At 38.4% G+C, this 22,923-nt stretch overlaps 1 protein-coding gene across 2 annotated transcripts in view; it reads left to right on the forward strand.

Annotated features, from left to right (window-relative positions):
* Positions 1-22,923, forward strand: part of USP3 (ubiquitin specific peptidase 3) — a 99,517-nt gene that overhangs the window by 49,982 nt on the left and 26,612 nt on the right. For both annotated transcript variants that reach the window (XM_061157324.1, XM_061157325.1), the window contains exons 6-11: positions 508-590; positions 1,790-1,903; positions 4,543-4,656; positions 12,120-12,266; positions 15,322-15,428; positions 15,606-15,686. In XM_061157324.1, coding sequence (XP_061013307.1) covers positions 508-590; positions 1,790-1,903; positions 4,543-4,656; positions 12,120-12,266; positions 15,322-15,428; positions 15,606-15,686 — 646 coding nt within the window. The remainder of the gene's footprint in view (positions 1-507; positions 591-1,789; positions 1,904-4,542; positions 4,657-12,119; positions 12,267-15,321; positions 15,429-15,605; positions 15,687-22,923) is intronic.

The raw sequence follows: 22,923 nt of genomic DNA on the forward strand, positions 1-22,923 counted from the left end.
GTAAAGAATCCACCTGCTAATACAGGAGATTTGGGTTTGATTCCTGGGTCAGGAACATTCCCTGAAGAAGGAAATGGCAACCCACTCCATATTCTTGCCTGGAGAATCCCATGGATAGAAGAGCCTGGCAGGCTGCAGTCCATGGGTTCACAAGAGTCAGACATGACTTAGTGACTAAATAACAACAATAATAAAGGCATGACGTCTTAAACTTATTTAAGGACCTTCCTGGTTTTTACATCATGTACTCCATAGTACTTATTAAAGCTGATTTCCTATTAAGTTTCCATTTAGAACAGTCCTAGGATCAGAAGCAGCCTTCTAAAAATATCCAGACACTTATACAGAGAGTAGAAAGAGAATTTGAAATATTCATTGGACTGAAAAGGATTGATTCCAACCTGGCTTGATGCTAAGAGTTTCAAATACAGGCCTTGGCCCTGTGATGTCTGAAGCAGTTGGCCTTCTCTTGGTGTTACTGAGGCCGCCTCTTGTTCCGTTTTATAGGGCAGCACCACTGCTATTTGTGCCACGGGCCTTCGGAATTTGGGGAATACGTGTTTCATGAACGCCATCCTTCAGTCACTCAGGTAATGTTACAGTCAGACCTCAACTATCTAATGTTAGTTTCTGGTGGAATGATTAAGAGCACGTTCAGGTTCTGTCTCTGGCCCTGACTGTAGCCTGGTAACTCAGGGCAAGTTACCTCAGTTCCCTGTGCCTTAGTTTTCTCATCAGTGAAATGGGGATAATAGTCTGCCTCATGGAGTAGCTGGGAAGATAGTGTATAATTTACATAAAGTGCTTAGAGCAGTGCCTGGCAGTAAATAACTGTTAGCAGTTATTATTTAGTTCTTGTCGCTTCTTAAATAGGCTTGAGCATGGGCCAACAAACTTCTGAAAAAGGCCAGATTAAATAAATATTTTTAATCTTTGCATGCCACATCCAGGCCCTCTCACATATTTTCCTCTTCCCTTCAATACTTCCCTCCCTTTTAAACAACTCTTTAAAAATACAAAACTCACTTTAAAAATGGAAAAGCTCACTGGCCCAGGGCCAGATTTGCCCTGTGGGCCATAGTTCACAGACCCCTGGGCTGTAAAGAACCTTGTTCAGAGAACTCAGTTCAGCCATTAGTTGAGTCTTAAGTATGGTCATTAGATCAGGATCCTCAACGTGTAGGATGAGCAGTGAAAAATAAAACAGGCAACACGGCTGACCTAAGTTATCTAAAAGAGATTATTTAGAAAGTTGTGTACTTTCAGATTCTAATGTGGTGTCAAAGACCAGAATAAATTATTTTCCCAGGGCCAGAAGCCACATGTGCTCTCTCCTTAAAGGGGCTGGCTCTCAGCTTTTCTTGCTTGCAGAAGAAATTCTAGTTGCTGCTGAATTCTCCTTGTTACTTGTATAGTGTATTCAAACAATATGGTTGTTCTCATAGTTTGCTTCTGCTGGAGGAAATTATTGAACACCTGGAAACAAACACCCTGAAAAGAAAGAAATGGTGACAATCTCTGAATGGGAAGGGGGATTGAGGATCTTGGGAACAGAGAGCTTGCTTTAAGGTCTTTCTTTATTTCTGCAAAGTCATCTACTTGTATTGTTTTCTGGGAACAAAAGAGGAATCTTAATGAAGAAACATGATGTAAGAGATTGCATTGAATACCACTTTAATGAGAAACTGACAGATCACATTTTCAAAATCCATATGTGGGTCTCATAATACTTTCTTTACAGGCCCTAGGACAGTTAAAAAATAATTTTCTTTCCTTCCTTTTAAAATAGTAACATTGAGCAGTTTTGCTGTTATTTCAAAGAGCTGCCTGCTGTGGAATTACGGAATGGGAAGACAGCAGGACGGCGAACGTACCACACCAGGAGCCAGGGGGATAACAACGTGTGAGTCTCAGAATATGTCCTTTCTGGCTTTGAGCTACAGAACAAATGACTCTTACTGGTGATTTCCATTGTGTTATGTGGGTAAATAGGCACGTGCACTTAAAAAGAAACTCTTGACAGTTGTGTTTCAGTATTTAGCTGGCAATCTTAATAATTGTCGGAATTCTTTTATCTCTATTTACCTAGCAGACAGGATAAATTCAGCACTCTACATGTGGAGTCTATGGATTGGGGCATTCTAAAATTGACGTCTATGAATGAAGCACAGTTCTAGGTATAGAGCAGCATGAATGTCATTAGTCTTTGTGAATTAACTTGTGTGATCGGGTTAGGTAAACCTGTCTTGAATAATTAATTTGCAGTTATCAAATTCATTATGGGGCAGTACAGTCAATTATTAGTTGATGTGGGAGGAGGAAGTGACAAGTGATTCTTGAGAACCAAAACAATATGTATTCAAATTCAAACCATGTTCTATTGGGGTTCAGAAGTTGTGTCATCTTATCATGCTTGTAAGAGGCATCTTAACATTATTGAAATGAGGCTATAACAATGTAATGTTTTCCCTGTCTGCCCATCCCTGCTCTCACACGCCCCATCCCCACACATTCTGAAAAGCCACACATAATCTAATACTTAACAGTCTGACACTGTTCTTCTTGCCTGGCTGAGGGAGAATAGCATAGACCGTGTTAGAATAGTGTGCAGTGTGGAATATGCAGTGTAGCCAGACATTGGCGCAGGGAGGGCATGATACCAGGAGGAGTGGAGTTGTAAGAGTCTGCTTTGGCAGCAGCGTGCAGGATGAGCTAGAACATGCCTGTGTTCAAGGAGGCTTCTTCACACTTCATAGTAATTGGTTAGAGGGAATAGCAGTGAAATGAAGAGGAAAAAATACATGTGCACAAAAGGGAAGAATTAGTAGTACCTGATGCATTAGTGTGATTTAGGGTTTAGTTACAAATTACAGAAATTGCCTCTGGCCATCTTATGCAGAAAAGGAATTCATTGAAGGTCTTTGGTGAACTTACCATTAGCAGATGGGTGGAAAATCAGGTTAATGAGTCCAGGCATCCATAAAGGTGTCCTTATTAGGACCACTGTCCATGCCCCGCCTAAGTTTTCCCACTGCCAGCACTGCTGGAGTTGGTGCTGGGGGGAAGCTGCTGTTATTGCTCCTCCCATCTGCCACCCCACCGCCCCCCCACACTCCTGAAGATGCTCGTTGCCACCTGAAATGATTTGGCACTGTCACAGCCTCGTTTCTAATTCCTGCTTCAAATAGGCATACCAAGGCCATGTACCTGAATCCTGGCTGCAAGGAGGGAGTGGGGCAAGGGCTGAGGAGCAAGTATTTAGCGTTTTCAGCTTCCATAGTGGGAGGCAGGCTTTGACTCTCACAAGACTCTTAAGATGGAGTTCCTCAAATACAGGATGAGGATTGAGGTACTAGGAAGTAAAAAACATAATTTCTATCTCAGGAACCTGTTGGATAACAGGGGTTGAGAAAGAAGGTGGTGAGAATCTCTCCGGTGTCTATGAGGATGGTAGCTGTATTGACACATATAGTCATTGCAGTTGAGGAGGTGTTTAAGTTTACCTTTGTGCATAGAAAACCAAAACTAATGATGACTTAAGCATCCCTGGTTTATTTTCTTATGTAAAAGTTGGAGGTTATCCATCTAGCTTTGTTTCGTACAATCACCAGGCTCACCTGACGTTCTGTCCACCATCCCTGCCTGTGGCTCTCATCTACGCCGTCCACAGTGCTGCTGGGGAGTCACTGTTTCAACCTCACTCTAGCCGGAAGGCAGAAAGGAGGAGTGAAGAAGGACCACTCTTTCTCTTTAAGGGGATTTGTCAGAAGTTGGACACGCTAGAATTTTTTATTCCATGAACTCAAATGCCAAGAAAAAAGTGGAAGCTGTATTCCTGTGGGGGGAGTGAGTGGCGACCAGGCGGTCGTAGGAGCAGGGAGCAGGTTTAGGACACACTGCGTGGGAAGAGACAAGAGGATGCCCAGGAGGAAATTCCTGCTGGACCTGGAGACACCTGAATAAAAGCAGTCATGAGAAAAATGTGGGTTTCAGATTTGGATTTGAGTGTTCTTGCCTGGAGAATCCCAGGGATGGGGTCGCACGGAGTCAGACACGACTGAAGTGACTTAGCAGTAGCAGTACAGAGGTGAATTTTGAAGCTCTGCAGTCATTACCTCTCTGCAGCAGAGATGAGCAGACAGTCCCGAACAAGTCTGAGAGGTCCTCCTAGTGAGGGGCAAGAAGGAAAGAGCCAGGAGGTGGACAAGGGATTCTGTTACTTGTTTTACATGCTTTAAAATATGCATCAGTAAGTACTTTGGTTTGTGACTTATCCATTGCTTTATCTTACAAGTATGATGGTACTTTGGCATACTCAAGAGTTCACCATACAGTTAAAAAACTAGTTTTGTCAAGTAATTACCGATTTTTGTATGGGTTTTTGAGATGCTGTTACTTAACTGTCAGATTTAGTTCAGAAGAGACCAAATTTTTTATGTTTTCATATTTTATTTGTGAATTTTAGACAATTTGGCATTGTGTACTAAAACACTAGCCTCTTGCAAATGCGGCGGGGTCTCATCATCCCTTCCTCTCTTCTAGGTCTTTGGTGGAAGAATTTAGAAAGACACTCTGTGCTTTATGGCAAGGTAGCCAGACTGCATTTAGCCCAGAGTCCTTATTTTATGTTGTTTGGAAGATTATGCCCAATTTTAGGTAAGTAATATTTAATGAAGGATATTTAAAACATTAATAGTAGTCCTTACATTGTTCCTGAAACAATTTCCAACAAGTGGTATTCTTGGTAATGAAGACTGTTTTGTTTTTTAAGGAGAAGGTAAGTTGGATATATCCTACTAGACAATGTATTTAAATAATAGACCTCAGAAATGTCTTTAACAAAAAGCAGGGCATTTTGTTGTTATAAAAGCAAAGACCTTATAAATAACTTATGTGCTCTAGGAAAACATACTGGGCAAAATTTCCTTGATTCTTTTAAAATCTTATAAACAGTAATTATCATTATACACTGTCTTATTTCAGCTAAAAAAAAAAAATCCAAATATAATCAGTAGAAAACCATGGTACTGTATTCCAGACTGTAGTTAAGTCCATAAGATTCATTTTTCAGACAGTAACAAAATGAACAGATCATCTCCTTACATGGCTGCAGAGTCACTGAGTTTTCCATGTTGTTTATCTAGTCTCACTTGAGAGGGAAACGCCCTGCTGTCAGAAAAGCCCCTCTTCTCCTAGGCTCATCAGCCCTGTAGCGAGCAGCAGATTTGAAGCACTGCGGGTGTTTGACAACAGTCTTTGCCACCTTCTGCTGATTTTATCTTTCTGAAGCACATCATGGTTCTTACTAGTCATGATTCTGGCATCTAATATATGCTCCTCTCCTTTTTTAAAGCCAGCACGGTGTAGTAAACCTTAGCAGTGTATCTTGCTTGATTGTCTCAGAGTGGTTCAGATCTATGGGTAGTGTGGAGAAATGTCTGAAGGGTAACAGGACTGTAATTTGTTGCCTTCCTGAAGAGTGTGGCCTTGAGGGTCAGATGTAATTGACTATTGTTAACCCTGGTCTTTGTTTTGAAGGATATTTCTTTTCTATTTCATGTTATTTAAATCTCTTCTCAGGAAAGAATATCTTGTAAGAATTTTAGAATTATCTGACTCTAAATAGGAAAGGTAGAAATGATTGTTAAGTTATTGTTAATCACTGGTAGAAATTTCTATCAATCACCTAGTTAGACAACTTTATTTTCTTGGGCTCCAAAATCACTGCCAGTGGTGACTGCAGCCATGAAATTAAAAGACGCTTGTTGGAAGAAAAGCAATGATTAACCTAGATAGCATTTTAAAAAGCAGAGATGTTACTTTGCCGACAAAGGTCTGTCTAGTCAAAGCTATGGTTTTTCCAGTAGTCATGTATGGATGTGAGAGTTGGACCATAAAGAAAGCTGAGTGCTGAAGAATTGATGCTTTTGAACTTTGGTGTTGGAGAAGACTCAAGAGCCCCTTGGACTGCAAGGTGATCCAACCAGTCAATCCTAAAGGAAATAAGTCCCAAATTCATTGGAAGGACTGATGCTGAAGCTGAAGCTCCACTACTTTGGCCACCTGATGTGAAGAACTGAATCACTGGAAAAAACCCTGATGCTGGGAAAGATTAATGGCAGGAGGAGAAAGGGACGACAGGATGAGATGATTGGATGGCATCACTGACTCAATGGACATGAGTTTGAGTAAGCTCCAGGAGCTGGTGATGGACAGGGAAACCTGGCATGCTGCAGTCCACGGGGTTGCAAAGAGTCAGACATGACTGAGCGACTGAACTGATCTAGTTAGACTCTTGATAGGGATTTAATCCTTGTGTTTTGTTACCAGATAAAAAGTGCTTTTATTTGTTGAATATCTGTTATGTGCCAAGCACTTTGGGTATTTTATATCTGATCTTCGTTAAGAAACACAACAGAATTCCCATCAAGGTAGGAAGCATTGCTGTTGTTCAGTTGCTAAGTCATGTCTAACTCTCTGCAACCCCATAGACTGCAACACGCCAGGCCTCCCTGCCCTTCGTTATCTCCCATGAACTTTGCCCAAGTTCATGTTCATTGAATCGGTAATGGACTTGATTCAGTGGACTATCCATGATTCAATCGGCTATCCAACCATCTCCTCCTCTGCCACTCTTTTCTCCTTTTTGCCTTCAATCTTTCCCAGCATCTGAGTATTTTTCCAGTGAGTTGGCTGTTCACATCAGGTGGCCAAAGTATTGAAGCTTCAGCATCAGCCCTTCCAATGAGTGAGTATTCAGGGTTGATTTCCTTTAAGATTTACTGGTTTGATCTTGTTGCTGTCCAAGGGACTCTCAAGAGTCTTCTCCAACACCACAGTTCAAAAGCATCAATTCTTTAGCACTCAGCCTTCTTTGTGGGCCGACTCACATCCATCCATGACTACTGAAAAAATCATAGCTTTGACTATTTGGACATTTGTCGGCAAAGTGATATCTTTGCTTTTTAATACTCTGTCTAGGTTTGTCATAGCTTTCTTTTCAAGAGTAAGCATCTTCTGATTTCATGGCTGCAATTATTATCCACAGGAAGTGTTAGCCTCATTTTAAAGATGAAACTTCGACAGACGAGAGCAGTTCAGTGTTATGCATCTAGTAGGTGTTAGGACCAGAATGAGAACCCAGGTCTTTATGGCGCTGGTCACTGATAGATGTGTTCACAGTAAACTTGTAGTAACTTGTTCGCATGCCCAAGTGAGGCCCACCAGCTGTCTCTGTACTCTTCTACTTGGATTGCATGGTGACTCAGTTCCCTCTTCATTTAATAGAATTCTGCTTTTCATCTAAATCTTCCCATTACCTCTACCAGTTTGTTTATTCTAGCTGTGAGCATGAGTTAGTTTTTACCTACCTAATTTTACACATTCTGTTATTCCTACCGATGAAAGAAAAGAACTGGAAAAGTTGACCAGGTTGAGAAATTTGGATGGCGTTGCTAAAGTGATTCCTGTAAAACATGGCCTCTTAGATCTCGCTAATGACTGAGCGAGTAAGCAGAATAACATGTCTCTGTTCTCAGCAGGGCTTTCTCTTTGTTCTGTAATAATTCATATTGTTCCCCACTTCCATGTTGTTGTTCAGTCACCAAGTCGTGTCCTACTCTCTGTGACCTCAAGGATTGTAGCCCACCAGGCTCCTCTGTCCATGGGATTTTTCAGGCAAGAATACTGGAGTGGGTTTCTCAAAGAATAATTTTTTCTTGGTTAGACCTAGATCTTGAGACTGTATCATGGATAAAGTTTTAGTGCAGGGTCACTGCCTAACACCCAGGCATAAGGCTGTGAGGTAGGGTTTTCTTCTTATAATTGTTACTCCTATTATATATATTGGGCTTCCCTGGTGGCTCAGTTGGTAAAGAATCCTCCTGCAGTGTAGGAGACCTGGGTTTGATCCCTGGGTCGGGAAGATCCCCTGGAGGAGGAAATGGCAACCCTCTCCAGGATGTTTGCCTGGAAAATTCCATGGAGAAGCTTGGCGGGCTGCAATCTATAGGGTCACAAAAGAGTTGAAGATGACTTAGTGGCTAAACCACCACTACCTATTATGTATACAGGGTAAAGTTCTTATAACATGCCAAAGTGGAATTGAACTGAGTCTTGAATTATGTTTTTATTGTAGTTATAATCCCAAAGTAAAATTTTTTACAGTTTAGAAAGCCCATTTTCCTTGGTTAACAGATGTCAGTATCCACGGAGTTTGGTCTCTGAAAACAACTTTCATCTTATTGTATGTCTCCATCAGAGCTCATGGACAACACGTCACAGGTGTGTTGTCCTTGAGCAGTAATATTTTGAAAGAAATCTGTCTGAGAGTGTCAACAGTGTGCTTAAAATATTCAGTAAATCATGTTGTAAACAGATGTGCTACATCCAGGCCTTGTGGCTCCATTTATAGAGCATAGGCAGAGTGGATTGAGCATTATTCTTATGCCCTTAGGATTTTCAGAATGGTAAATGAGCACTGGCTTCAACTTCAAGTCTCCAGCTGCATTAGCCCCTAACAGGAGAGTCACTCTGTCCTTTGAAGCCAGACGTTGACTTCTCCTCTCTAGCCGTGAAAGTCCTAGATGACCTCTTCTTCCAGTATAAAGCTGTTTTGTCAACATTGAAAATCTGTTAGTTAGTGTAGCCACCTTCATTGTTGATCTTAGCAGGATCTGGATATCTTGCTGCAGGTTCTACATCAGCGCTTGCCGCTTCACCTTGCACATTTATGTTAGGGAGACGGAGTCTTTCTTTAAACCTCGCTTAGCAACCTCTGCTAGCTTCAAGCTTTTCTCCTGCACTTCCTCACCTCTCTCAGCCTTCCTGGAATGGAGGCGAGTTATTAAGGCCTGGCTCTAAATTAGGCTTTGGCTGAAGGAAATGTTGTGGCTGGTTTGATCTTCTGTCCAGACTGATAAATCTTTCTCCCTATCAGCAATAGGGTCTCATTTTTTAATCAATGGTGTCTTCCCTGGGGCAGCACTTTTAAGTTCCTTCAAGAACTTTTCCTTTGCTTTCACAACCTGTCTAACTGTTTGGTGCAAGAGGCCTGGCTTTTGGCCTCTGTCAGCTTTTGACATATCTTCCTCACTAAGCTTAATCCTTTTAGCTTTTGATTTAAAATGAGAGACTTGCGACTCTTCCTGTCAGTTAAACACTTAGAGGCCATCAAGAGTTGTTATTTGGCCTAGTTTGAATATCATTGTGTCTCAAGGAATACAGAGGCCCAAAGGGAGGGAGAAAGGCAGGAACAGCCTGTCGGTGGAGCCGTCAGAACACACACAACATTTACTAAGCTTGCTGCCTTACATGGTTTTGGCACCTTAAAACAGTTACCAGAGTAACATCAAAGGTCACTGACCATTGATCACAATAACAAACATAATAATAATAATGGAAAAATTTAAAGTATTACAGGAATTACCAAAATGTGATAAGAGACACAGTGAACAAATGTTGGAAAATGGCCCCAACAGCCTTGCCTAAAGCAGGGTTGCCACAGACCTTCGACTTGTAAAAACCGCAGCACCTGCAAAGCACAATAAAGCAAAGTGCAGTAAAACGAGATACACCTGTATTAATTCTAATTAGGAATTTATCTATTGTATGGGTTTTTTTTGTGTGTGTAAACAAAAAATTATTATTTTCATTTTTTTTCTTTTTTTTAATTTTAATTTTCATTTTCTAGTATTTTTGTCTCAAAGAAACTCATCCTTGATTAATGTCTTACATTGGGTAGGAATAACTAAATGTAACTGCTTTTGGTTTTGCAGATAATTTGGGCAAAATTGTAACTTATTTTAAATATGAACAGAACCTAAAACTCTGATGTGTCCTAGATATTTCAGAAGAAGCTTGTTTTAGAGTGATAAAATCTGACTCCTTAGAGGCATATCCTGTTACATGTTGGTCTTTGCCATTTTACACATAATGCAGTGGTCCTTACTAAACAGCAAATGGTCAGTAATGCATAGGCATGTGTCACAGTTGTGCATGTTGGAGCCTTGCACAAGTGCTTGTGTGTGCCTGTATTATGTGGTGTCTGTTTCATTTGGAATATCTGCTTTCCACTTAAACAGGAACAAAGTAACATTTTCTTCATTGGAACCTTTCTTTGTTCTTAAGATGAAGAGACAGTTGCTCTATGTTCCTGTGTGTTTCACCTCAGCACTGTCCCTCATTCAGAATGGAGGCCTTATGATCGTCTAGGCTTTTTGTGTTTGCTCTCTAAGATGATTTATCTTTGATACAGATTTTCTATAGACATTAAAGAGAAAGAGGTAATCTTTATGTAAGGTCACAAACAAGTGAGGATAAGGAACAGTGGTAAAACTGGAGCTGCCATTCTTCAGATAAGTCAATGAAAGACTTTATTTAAATGTTTAGAAATGGAATTGTAAATATCTCTTTAGTCAGAATTTAAAAAAAAAAGTCCTAGTCCTAGAAGAAACACAGACTTTTCCTTCTCTGGGTAAAGATCACAAATTGTAACAGATGCCTATAACTTAGCTTTATGAAACAATGAGTGTTCCATGATCTCATATAGGTCACCAAATGTATTTCTAATGGTAAGGGAAACAGTAGAAAATAATGTATTTTGATATAAGGAAAGTGAATCATGGTGTGGTTGGAAATGTTCATTAATGTACATTAGATTATTTTAAGGGATGGATATGTGTTTGATGAAAATGCGAATTGACATAACTACAAGATACAGGTTTTAATGATCCATTTTAGAAAATGATGATTAGATATTAGGTTATTTTGGTCAGAGAATAAAACTTTTTTATATAGGATAGAATTTCAGATATGACCTGAGATACTGATCTTATCTTTGAGTCATGAAAAAGATGTATATTGAAAGGGTTTAAAGCATCTCCTTAGATATATATAAAGGAACTACCAAGTTTGAATAGTTTTACTTTTAACTTAAGTTTGACATTTTATTCATAAGAGTCTTAAATACTTAAACAACATATATGTTACTATTTAGTTGCTAAATAGTTTAGAAAAAGTTACAGTGAAATACTTGTGATGTAAATTCCATTGATTAGGCAGATCATTTCCATAATTTATTTCCAGGAAAAATTTTAGGAAAAGGGGGAAAATCTGGCTAAAAGAAATTTTGTTTGTGGAACCACTGCCTAGAAGGGCGATGAAGGTTTTTACTCCAGACCAGATCAGAAAACTTGCCACTTAGGGCAGAGATTAAAGAGAACCTTCCATGCTGGTAAAAAATGTAGGCAGAAGTCTTTCTTATCCATAATTTTATAAATGTACTTTAGACATCACTGCTGATTTATGAACATAAACCTCTAACCCTTCTAGCTGTATCAGCTTAATTTTGTCAGATTTCATTATTCTGCACTTGTCATTGATCTGTATTAGCACAAGAATTCCATAGAATTTCCTGACTGAATAGAGTATAAGAAATAACCTCAGAATATGTGGCTATATATATTCAAGTTTTAGGCTACAGCATAACTGTATATGAGTCAATGCATTTTGAAAATTTTGTTTAAAAAAATGTCCTTTGAATCAGAGATTAGGATGATAGAATGTTATACATCTTTAGCTCTTTAGATAAAATTTTTCTTCCTTTCAACCAGTGTTTGAAAATTATCTTCTAATCTAAAGGTTTTATTTCTTAAAACAAACTTTAATAAAACTTTAGACCTAGTTTTCTGGTGCAGGTATGATGTGAAGTTTTAACATGTGAGCGTCTCCTAGAGAGGCTACATGGGAAATGAGGAAATTCACAGTCCATCCAGGAGACAGGGTTGTGGTCCCTTCTCTGTTATTCTCCTCTTGTAGGACTTGAGGCAGGTCACACAACCGTTCCCTTTTTGCCTCTCAGTGTTCCTCTTGGGTGAAGTCAGTTGAGGTTACTATAAGTCCAATTAGCTCTACTAGTCCGTGTTCCCAAACTGATTTTTAAGAAGTGGAATTCCGTCTTGAAGGGAATTTTATGTGTAAGACAAGAAGGAAGTGAGGGTGAAGGACAAGGGAGCCCCCCTGTGTTCTGAGTGCAGCGTCGCGGCCTTCCCAACACCACCCTCCAGCGTGCTGGGCCGGGTAGGCAGAGCCCCTCAGTGACTGACTGCGTTTGCTTCTAGGGGCTACCAGCAGCAGGATGCCCATGAGTTCATGCGCTACCTGTTAGACCACCTGCACTTGGAACTCCAGGGTGGTTTCAACGGTATTTCCCGCTCATCAATTCTGCAAGAGAATTCTACTCTGTCTGCAAGTAACAAATGTTGCATGTAAGATTTCATTTCCATTTGTTCACTAATCACAAAGGCTTAAAATATTTTGAATGTGTATTTTCCTACAGCTTCATTTTGGACTTAACTTTTCCAAAAATAATTTTATTTTTTTAACCTGTTCTTTAATCATACCGAGGCACTGATAACTTTTCTGAATTTTGGGTTGCTTTTCCAAATACTAATACTTGGGATCAGAATGTTTATTTTGCTAAGGGAGACATAATCGACTTTTATTTCAGCTTGGATTTTGGTTATTTGTCTCCTTGTGTTCAAATTTTGGGAAAAACTTTATACTTATCTATACAGGAAAGGGACTTTATAAGATGAATTCCCCAAAGAATGAAAGAAAATAATATATAGGGTTGCTGTAGTATTATTGCCTGGCAGTCCATAAATCTGTAGTCTCATAGTTAATCTGATTGTATCAGAGAAGGGCAATTAATATGAATGGCCATACTTCTTAAAATGTTTGATCTTCAAGGTCCTAGGAGCTGTGTTCAAGTTAGAAACGAGGATAGAGGGGGAAGGAACTGTGATGTGGTAGAAGTGTCCCTGCTGCTAGCATCAGTTCAAACATAGGATTAGATAACAAATTCTGCTTTGTATTTTATGTGGTGGTATAGTCATACACAAAGGATGCTGAGCTGGGCTCTAAGGAGGCGAGTCCATGTGAAGTGAGGGGGCATCACATTTTGTGATAGTCACAGGTGATTCTTTTAGTAACTCCTGAGTTTTCAGTATTAATCCATATCTTTTAATGATATTTTAAATAATAGTAAATTTTAAGTTTCATTAGTGAATTAGGAACATAAAAGTGAAAGTCGCTCAGTTGTGTCCTACTCTTTGTAACCCCATAGACTATACAGTCTATGGAATTCTCCAGGCTAGAATACTGGAGTGGGTAGCTGTTCCCTTCTCAGATATTAAAAACTCAGGCTTCTTTGTATTTCCTTAAATTCACTGGAGGATGCATTTCAGGATCTAAGGATGAGACTTGTTAAAACTGCAAAAAAAAAAAAAAAAAAAAACAGCAACAAAAAAGGGCTCCTGTATTTGTATTTATTCGTATAAACACATAAAACCCTACTGAAGATGGGGGTGAGGATTGCAGAAATAAATAGCAGGTGGGTTCTTTTTAATATATAGAAAATCGTTAGTGCAAGTATAAAGGATCTTCTCAGCATAACAGCCTGTCCAAATAGCTAATATTTACACTTTCTTGGTGTGCAGTTACAATAAGTAGAATAGTGATTTTGAAATAATTTGTGAATCTTGTTTTAAAATAGCCAAGACTTGATTGGTATCTTTTTTTCAGAGGAAGAAATTGTAAAGGAAGAAGTACATTGTGTTTAAATGTACTGCTTTTTAATAAAGCAGTTTCCACTTTAAGGCAGCAGAGTATGTGAATATCAGTATGAAAGGATCAGTCATAAACCCTTTATTTTCAGTAGATTTTTTGGGGGTATATCCTTTGTAATACTAAAGTCATGTATCTTATGAACAACTTAAAAAGCTACAGTGTATTTCTTTTACCAGTACAGAAGGAAGCCCTTTCAAAGAAAAGGAAGCACAACTTTTAAAATAATAGGTTTGCTTGGGTAGGTTTTTTCTGTCTCATCATTGCAGTAGGTTTCATTTGGAGCACTCAAAGTGTGGTTCAGTGTGTTAGGAATACTATTGACTGCAAGTGACAGAAACCACCTCAAATACTATTAGTAAAAAAGAGCAATATACTGGCTCAGATAAGTGCACAAAAGTTCACATTGTTCACATTTGTGTTCACTATAGTGCTATTAATGAAAACACACAATAAAATAACCTCAGTACCATTAATAATTTATTTATATTCTGATTTATCTTTATTTGTTGACAGTTTTATGTGGGTTCCTGTGGTTGCAGTGAAACCTGGAGTCATTTGGGATTTTAAATATTTTTTACCAAAGTATATACCCATCAATACTATATTGTTAAGAGAAGGAGCATAGTGTTCAGAGAAGGTGCTTAGGTCAGGCCAGCTGTGTGAACTTGGGCCAAGTTATTTAACCTTTGAACCTCAGCTTCCTTATCTGTAAGATGGGGATAATCTTCTCTACCTCAGAGTTGTTGTGAGCATTAGTTTAGCACACGGAAAGTACTTAGAATGGAGCCTGGCATGTAAGTACATAAGTGCTTGTCAGCTGTTATTGTCCAAACCGTGGCATGCCGTGCACCTGTCAGAGCGAGGTGCACATCCAGGATACACCCTTAGGGAAGAGACGACAAGCAGAAGGCAGGTATGACCCTGATTGATTATTCAGGTCAAAGATGCTTATAGTAGTCAACGGGCTTTCTTTTCGGCAAGCACTTGTCTAACAAAGCATTGTATGTATATTCTCATATCATCACCAGGCTTCTAAGGTAGATAGATGTTATTCCTGTTTTACATTTGATGAAGCTGAGGCACACATAGGTTAAGTAACATTAGGACAGTTAGTGTCTTATTGTTCTTACAGAGCTGTACATATTTTTGACCTCTACAAGGGAAATATTGTTTAAGTGTTTAATTGTGAAATCATCTCTCTACCAGTGATGACTAAGTATATGTTAAATTTGTTTACCTCATTTTCCCCAAATGTGAACATCTAAAAAAAATCTTAAACTATCTTTAATGAAGGTTGTTGTTCAAAGTAACGTAATTTAGAGAGATCCCCATATGATGAGAAATCTTGCAAAGGATCTAATATAAAGGGGTTTCCTATTTCCTGAGGGGTATATTTGAGGGAAAAGGGGTCCTCTTCCTCCGAGTGCAGATATGTATGTGATCTATTAGTAATGGCAAATGTTCAGTGTTAGTAACTTTTGTATTATAGAAAGTAGTGGGATTGGGAGAGGGGTCAGAGGAAGGCCAGTGGCTTAAACCTTTTATTTGGTATATATACATCTATGTAGCTTTTAAGCTTTTGTGTTATTCTATAATTTAATATATATATATCTCCCAAAGGGAGTGGGGAGTGACCTAGAGGAGCTTTTACATATATTTGACTGAGATATTTTCCTATGTGATTTTCTTTAGAAATGGAGCATCTACAGTTGTCACGGCTATATTCGGAGGCATTCTCCAAAATGAGGTTAACTGTCTCATATGTGGGACAGAATCTAGAAAGTTTGATCCATTCCTAGGTAAGACATATTTGGTATGTGATGATATGATACTGTATGAAAATAATAACTGCAATGTTTCCTTTGAAAGCTAAGACAGTAAAGAGATAAATCCATAAAAATACATCATTTTTGGAAATTATTTTTTGCATGGTTATATATTCCTTTAACAGTTCTGTTTTCCTATTTCCTTTTAAGACCTTTCATTAGATATTCCAAGTCAGTTCAGAAATAAGCGCTCTAAGAATCAAGAAAATGGACCAACTTGTTCATTACGAGGTAAAGATACTTTAATATTCTGGAGTTTTCCCCCCACCCTGAAATAGCTGAATAATACATTTATAAACTTCATTGGTAAGTGCTGTGTTGTTGATTGTTTTAATGAATTTGTGCTATAACTTAAGTCAACCTGAATGTCTCTTCCTGTCCAAAAAAATTGTTTAGCAAGAATACCTGCGAGAGGTATCGACCTGCTGTCAAGTGTAGAATATTTCTTACCTTTCTCTTTTTATTTTTGAACGTTTTATTTTGTATTGGTGTGAGGTCGACTAATAATGTTGTGATAGTTTCAGGTGGACAGCAGAGGGACTCAGCCATATCTATATACATATGCATCCGCCCCAGACTCTTCTGTCTTCTTTTTAATAATTGTAACTCTGTCACAGAACTTTCTTCTGATCTAATGAAATAGAATTTATTCTATGGCTATTCCCCTAGTACCAGAGGGAGAAAGAACCTCAGAAAAGAATTATAAATTGTGGTGTCATTTACTCTTTTGTATGATAATTTGAGAGCTCTTGATGATAACAGCTGTTGGTTAAGCCTGAGGCCTTGCTTTTAATTGGAAGATTAAAATTCACATTTAAGAGATTTTTGAACAATTTTTTTCCTTCGTGATTTAGTCAAGGCAAAAGACCTGTCCTTGATCAACCACTAAAATGACTATTCTTTTCAGTCAGAGAAAGAAGAACCTAGGATAGGGGGAAAAGAAAAAAAAAGGATCTAGTATGTGTCCTGGCATTAAGGACCGCTACAGTGAAGGCAAATAACAAAATTTCTACCCTGAAGGGCATGTTCACAAAAAACAGTTTTAGATAATGTTGTCATAATGATTTATATACATATTATGTAATCTTTTCTTACAGAACAGAAGATTCTGTTGGTCTAAACATGCAACCACAAAGTCACATGTGCCTATTAAAATTTAATCGAAATTTAAAACTCAGGTGCTCAGTAGCCATATATGGCCAGTGGTCAGCACAGATGCAGAATATTTCCACTATTGCAGAAAGTGCCATCATGGACAGTGCTGCTCTAGAATCAAATTATTCAGCAAAATGTATATGAAAACACTTCGTAGATGCTTTTAGTTTGTTCTCCATCTGTCTGACAGTGTTGTCTGTCTTTTCTGAACAAGAGTATGGAATAAATTTAAGGAAGCCCCATTCACGCTGCTGCTAAGTCATATCAGTCACGTTCGACCCCATAGACGGCAGCCCACCAGGCTCCCGTCCCTGGGATTCTCCAGGCAAGAGTACTGGAGTGGGGTGCCATTGCCTTCTCCCCATGCTACTTCCCCCTAAAATATGTGGCTACAGTATGTTTCTCTAAAACTGTTTCTGGCCTGTTTGAGATTAAGAAAATATCACAGTTTACAGCTCATCTTCCCTGTATATATATAGCATGTGAATTCAGGCTAATTTAAGCATAAAACAAACATTATTTGATCATTTAGAGAGGAAATCAATGAAAATTTTAAAGGAATTAGCCTTAAACTATATAATCTAAATTAGACTGAATTCATCTTAAAATTTCAATAAGAACACTAATATTAATGCCATTCCTCAGTGTGTGTGTATATATTTATATACATATATGTGGGTATATATCTGAATAATATTTCCTCATGTTTAACAACACTGATTTAGTCCAGATGATTTTTGACTGCAAGACAAAGAGACACTCATTTGTTCATGTTTCTTTCCTTCTCTTCCTCAGTGCTGATTCCTCCCACCCCTCCTGAATTGGTCACATACCTGGTTCTTATTGCTTTCTATAACATTTCACTTAAACTTATCCCAGAATGCTCTAATACTGAGAGATTTTTTTTCTGGAGACCATCCAGGAGAGTGTATGACACACCTTACACAGGTGGTTATAAGCCGTACTTAACTACAAACAAGAAAAGTGACAAGTCGCATTTGCCTCACATCCCAAATGGTATTTTTCTTGGCATAGACTCACTGAAATCTGATGTAGGTTGGTATTAGCATCAGGGGGCCCAGAAACATGTTTCCTGTATTCTCAACTGACTTCCCTTTGAATCCTCAGACTTTTTATTTTTATTTTATTAAAAGAGCTTACTGTCAGCTTCAGAATTCCTAAATCATGCAGTATCTGTGAAACACAACAAAACGAGATTTTCAGATGATGCTGGTAATTTTCAAGAAGGTGTAAAGGATCCAGAATGCTAGAAAAATTTCAAGATGAAAAAGCACCTTATTTTAGAAACTTTCCTAAGGTAACGGAATTGCACAGTAGAGACACAGCAGCAGACAGTGGCATTATCTTTTATGATGAACTATCAGAGACATCTGCCTGTGAGTCAGGGCTCAACTTCTGCTTAAGAATGAGAAAGAGGCAGGAGACGAGATGGTGGAGTAGGACATGAACTCACCTCCTCTCACAAAAACACCAAAATCACAACTAATTGCTGAATAGCCATTGACCAAAAAGACTCAAACCTACCAAAAAAGCTATTCTACACCCAAGACAAAGAAGTCACAGTGAGATTGTAGGAATGCTTCTGTTTTATAATCAACTCCCAAATCTAGTGGGAGGGTGACCTGCAAACTGGAAAATAATCATATCACAGAGACTCTCCCATAGAAGTGAGAGTTCTGAGCCCCACATTAGGCTCCCCAGCCTGGGGGTCTGGGATCAGAAGAAAGAGCCTCCAGAGCATTTGGCTTTGAAAACCAGTTGGGCTTGAGTGTAGGCCCTCCATAGGACTGGGGGGAACAAGAGACTGCACTCTTGGAGGGCGCACACGAGGTTTCACATGCACTGGGACCCAGGGCAAAGCAGTGACTCCATAGGCACATGGGCTAGACCTACCTTTGGTTCTTAAGCAGGGGTCCTGGGGAGGCGGGGTCAGCTGTGGCTCACTGTAGGGGCAAGGACAGGGGTAGTGAACACCCCAGGGAAGGCTCATCATTGTGAGCTCTCACAGAGATGGCCATTTTGGCACCTGGCTTCACCCAACAGCCACCTATAAACACATCACTTGAGAAAGCCCTGCCTATCAGAGGGACAACACCCAGCGCTACCCACCAGTGGGCAAGTACCAGTCCCTGGACGAAACTCACCCGCCAGGGGGAAGGCACCAGAACCAAGGAGAATTATAGTCCTGCAGCTTGGAAAATAGAGACCACAGAGGCACAAAATTAGATACAATGAGATGGCAGAAAAATATGTTCTAGATGAAGGAATAAGATAAAACCCAAGAAGAACAACTAAGCAAAATGAAGATAGGCAATCTCTTTGAAGAAAAATTCAGAGTAATAATAGTAAAGAAGATCCAAGATCTCAGGAAAAGAATGGAGGCATAGACTGAGGGGATACAATAAAGAGCTAGATGCTTTAAAGAACAGAGATGGACAATAACTGAATTGAAAAATACAGTAGATGGAATCAATAGTAGAATAAATGAGGCAGATGAAAAAGTGAGCTGGACACCAGATTGCTGGAAATCACTGTTTGGAACAGAATTAAGAAAAAAGAATGAAAAGAAATGTTGACAGTCCAAGAGACTTCTGGGACAACATTAAATGTACCAATGTTTGCATTAAAGGGGTCCCAGAAGGAGAAGAACAGGCCTGAGAAATATTTGAAGAGATAATAGCCAAAAAATTCCCTAAGGAAAGGAAACACACAGTCAAGTTCAAGAAGTGCAGAGAGTTCCATACAGGATAAACCCAATGAGGAACATATTAAGACACACATTAATCAAATTGACAAAAATTAAAGAGAAAATATTAAAAGCAACTAGGGAATTCCTGTCTGGTTATCATCTGATGTTTTTTAAGCAGAAACTCTGCAGGCCAGAAGGGAGTGGCATGATATATTTAATGTGATGAAAGGGAAAAACATACAAACAAGAATATCCAGCAAGGCTCTTGCTTAGCTTTGACAGAGAAATCAAAAGCTTTACAGACAAGCAAAAGCTAAAAGAACTCAGCACACCCAAATCATCTTTACAACAAGAAAGGAACTTTTCTAGACAGAAAAGTAAGGCCACAGCTAAAAATGAGAAAATTACTAATGGGAAAGTTCACTGGTAAAGGCAACCAAACAGTAAAAGTAGGAAATCAGTCACACACAAATACAATATCAAGACCAGCAATGGTGAGGAGAGTACAAATGCATTTGAAATTAAGAGACCAGCAACTTAATCTTTGTGTGTGTGTGTGTGTGTGTGTGTGTGTATAGACTGCTATATCAAAACCTCATGGTAATTGCAAGCCAAAAACCTATGAGAGACACATGCTCACAAAAAGAAAAAGTAATCCAAACCCAACACTAAAGATATTCATCAGATCACAAGGGAAGGGAAGAAAAAAGACCTACAAAAACAAATCCAAAACAACTGACAAACTGGCCTGAAGAACATATATATTGATAATTACCTTAAATGTAAGCAGATTAAATGCTTCATTCAGAAGACACAGATTGGTTGAATGGATATAGAAACAAGACACACACATATATGCTGTCCTCAAGAGACCCACTTCAGATCTAAGGACACATACAAACTGAAAGGGGATGGAGAAAGGTAATCCATACAAGTGAAAATCAAAGAAAGCTGGAATAGCAATACTCATATCAGGCAAAATCGACTTTAAAATAAAAAGTGTTACAAGAGACAAAAAAGGACAGTACAAAATAATCAAGTTAATCCAAGCAGATACGACGATTGTAAGTATGCACCCAGCATTTGTCTTATACATTGGGGAACTCCTAACAGTCATAAAAGGAGAAATCGACAGTAACACAGTAATAGTGGGGGACTTTAACACCCCACTTACATCGATGGATGGATGCAGACAGAAAATCAATAAGGAAACACAGGCCTTAAATGACACATTAGACCAAATGGACACCACAATACAAAACCTAGGGGACACAGAAAAAGCAATTTTAAGAAGGAAGTTTAGTAAGACAATCTTACTTCAGAAAACAAGAAAAGTCTCAAGTAAACAGCCTAATCTTACAGCTAAAGCAACTAGAGAAAGAAAAACAAAACTCAGAGTTAGTAGAAGAAATCATAAAGATTGGAGCAGAAATAAATGGAGACAATGAAAACAATAGAAAAGATCAGTGAAGCTAAAAGCTGGTTCTTTGATTAACCTTTACCAGACACATTAAGGAAAAGAAAGGGAGAGGGCTCAAATCAATAAAATTAGAAATGAAAAACTAAGTTACAGTGGACATCACAGAATACAAAGGATCATAAGAGACTACTGTAAGCAACTATATGCCAATGAAATAGACAGCTTGGGAGAAATGGACATATTCTTAGAAATGTACAACCTTCCAAGACTGAACCAGAAGAAATGTGAACAGACCTATCCTTAGTACTAAAAGTGACACTGTGATTTAAAAACTTCCAACAGACAAAAGTCTAGAATCAGATGGCCTCACAGGTGAATTCTATCAAACAAATCAAATTCTATCAAGTCTTCTCTTCTATATTAAGAGAAGACTTAATATCTATTCTTCTGAAACTATTACAAAATATTAAAGAGTAAGGAACCACTGCTAAACTCAATCAAAAAAGCCACAATCACTCTGATGCCAAAACCAGATAAAGATACCACAAAAAAAGAAAATTACAGGCCACTATCACTAATGAACACAGATGCAAAAATTCTCAACACAATACTAGCAGGCTGAATCCAATAATAATTAAAAGGATCACAAACCATGATCAGGTGGGATTTAGCCAGGGATACAAGGATTTTTCAGTATCTGCAAATCAGTGTGATATGCCACATTAATGCATTGAAGAATAAAAACCCTATGGTCATCTCAATAGATTCAGAAAAAGCTTTTGATAAAATTTAACATCCATTTATGATTAGAAAAATAAAGCTCTCCAGAAGGTGGGCATAGAGGGAACCTACATTAACATAATAAAGGCTACATACAACAAACCCACAGCTAACATTAATTACACTCAACAGTGAAAAGCTGAAAGGATTTCTCTAAGATCAGGAACAAGACAAGGATGTCCACTCTCACCCCTTTTATTCAACATAGTTTTGGAAGTCTTAAGCCACAGCAATCGGAAGAAAAAAAAAATAAAGGGTTCCAAAAGAAGTGTCTGTTCTGAGATGATATGATATAACACCATACATAGGAAATCCTAAAGATATTACCAGAAAACTACTAGAGCTAATCAGTGAATCTGGTAAAGTTGTAAGATACAAAATTAATATGCAGAAATTTCTGGCATTTCTGTATACTAACAATGAAAGGTCAGAAAGAGAAATTAAGGAAACAATCCCATGTACCGTCACATCAAAAAGAACAAAATACCTAGGAATAAACCTGCCTAAGGAGGCCAAAGATCTGTACTCAGAAAACTATAAGATACTGATGAAAGAAATCAAAGATGACACAAAGAGATACACCATGTTCTTGTATTGTAAGAATCAATATAAAAACGACTCTACTACCCAAAGAAATGAACAGATTCAGTGCAATCCGTATCAAATAACCAATAGCATTTTTCACAGAACTAGGACCAAAAAAGTTTACAGTTTGTATGCAAACAGAAAAGACTCTGGATAGCCAAAGCAGTCTTGAGAAAGGAAAAAGAGCTGGAGCAATCAGGCTCCCTGACTTTAGACTGCACCTGAACTACAGTAATCAAAATAGTATGGTACTGGCACAAAAACAGAAATATAGATCAATTGGAACAAGATAGGAAGTCCAGAGATAAACCCACAGATGTATGGTCAACTAATCAGTGACAAAGTAGGCAAGACTGTACAGTGGAGAAAAGACAGTCTGTTCAATAAGTGATGCTGAGAAAACAACAGCGAGCTACATGTAAAAGAATGAAACTAGAACATTTTCTAACGTTATACACAAAAATAAAATGGATTAACGAGCTAAATGTAGGATTAGATATTTTAAACTCTTAAGAGGAAAACACAGAACACTCTCTGGCATAAACTGAAACAGTATCTTTTTGGTTCCACCTCCTAGAATAATGAAAATAAAAACAAATGAGACCTAATTAAACTTAAAAGCTTTTGCATAGCAAAGGAAACCATAAACAAAACAAAAAAAACAACCCACAGAATGGGAGAAAATATTTGCAAATAAAGCCACCGACAAGGGACTAATCTCCAAAGTATATAAATAGCTCATGTAGCTCAATAACAAAACACCAAACAGCCCAATTGAAAACTTGGCAGTAAATCGAAACAGACATTTCTCCAAAACA

This window comes from Dama dama, chromosome 12, assembly GCF_033118175.1.
Source record: "Dama dama isolate Ldn47 chromosome 12, ASM3311817v1, whole genome shotgun sequence".
Taxonomy (NCBI): Eukaryota; Metazoa; Chordata; class Mammalia; order Artiodactyla; family Cervidae; genus Dama; species Dama dama.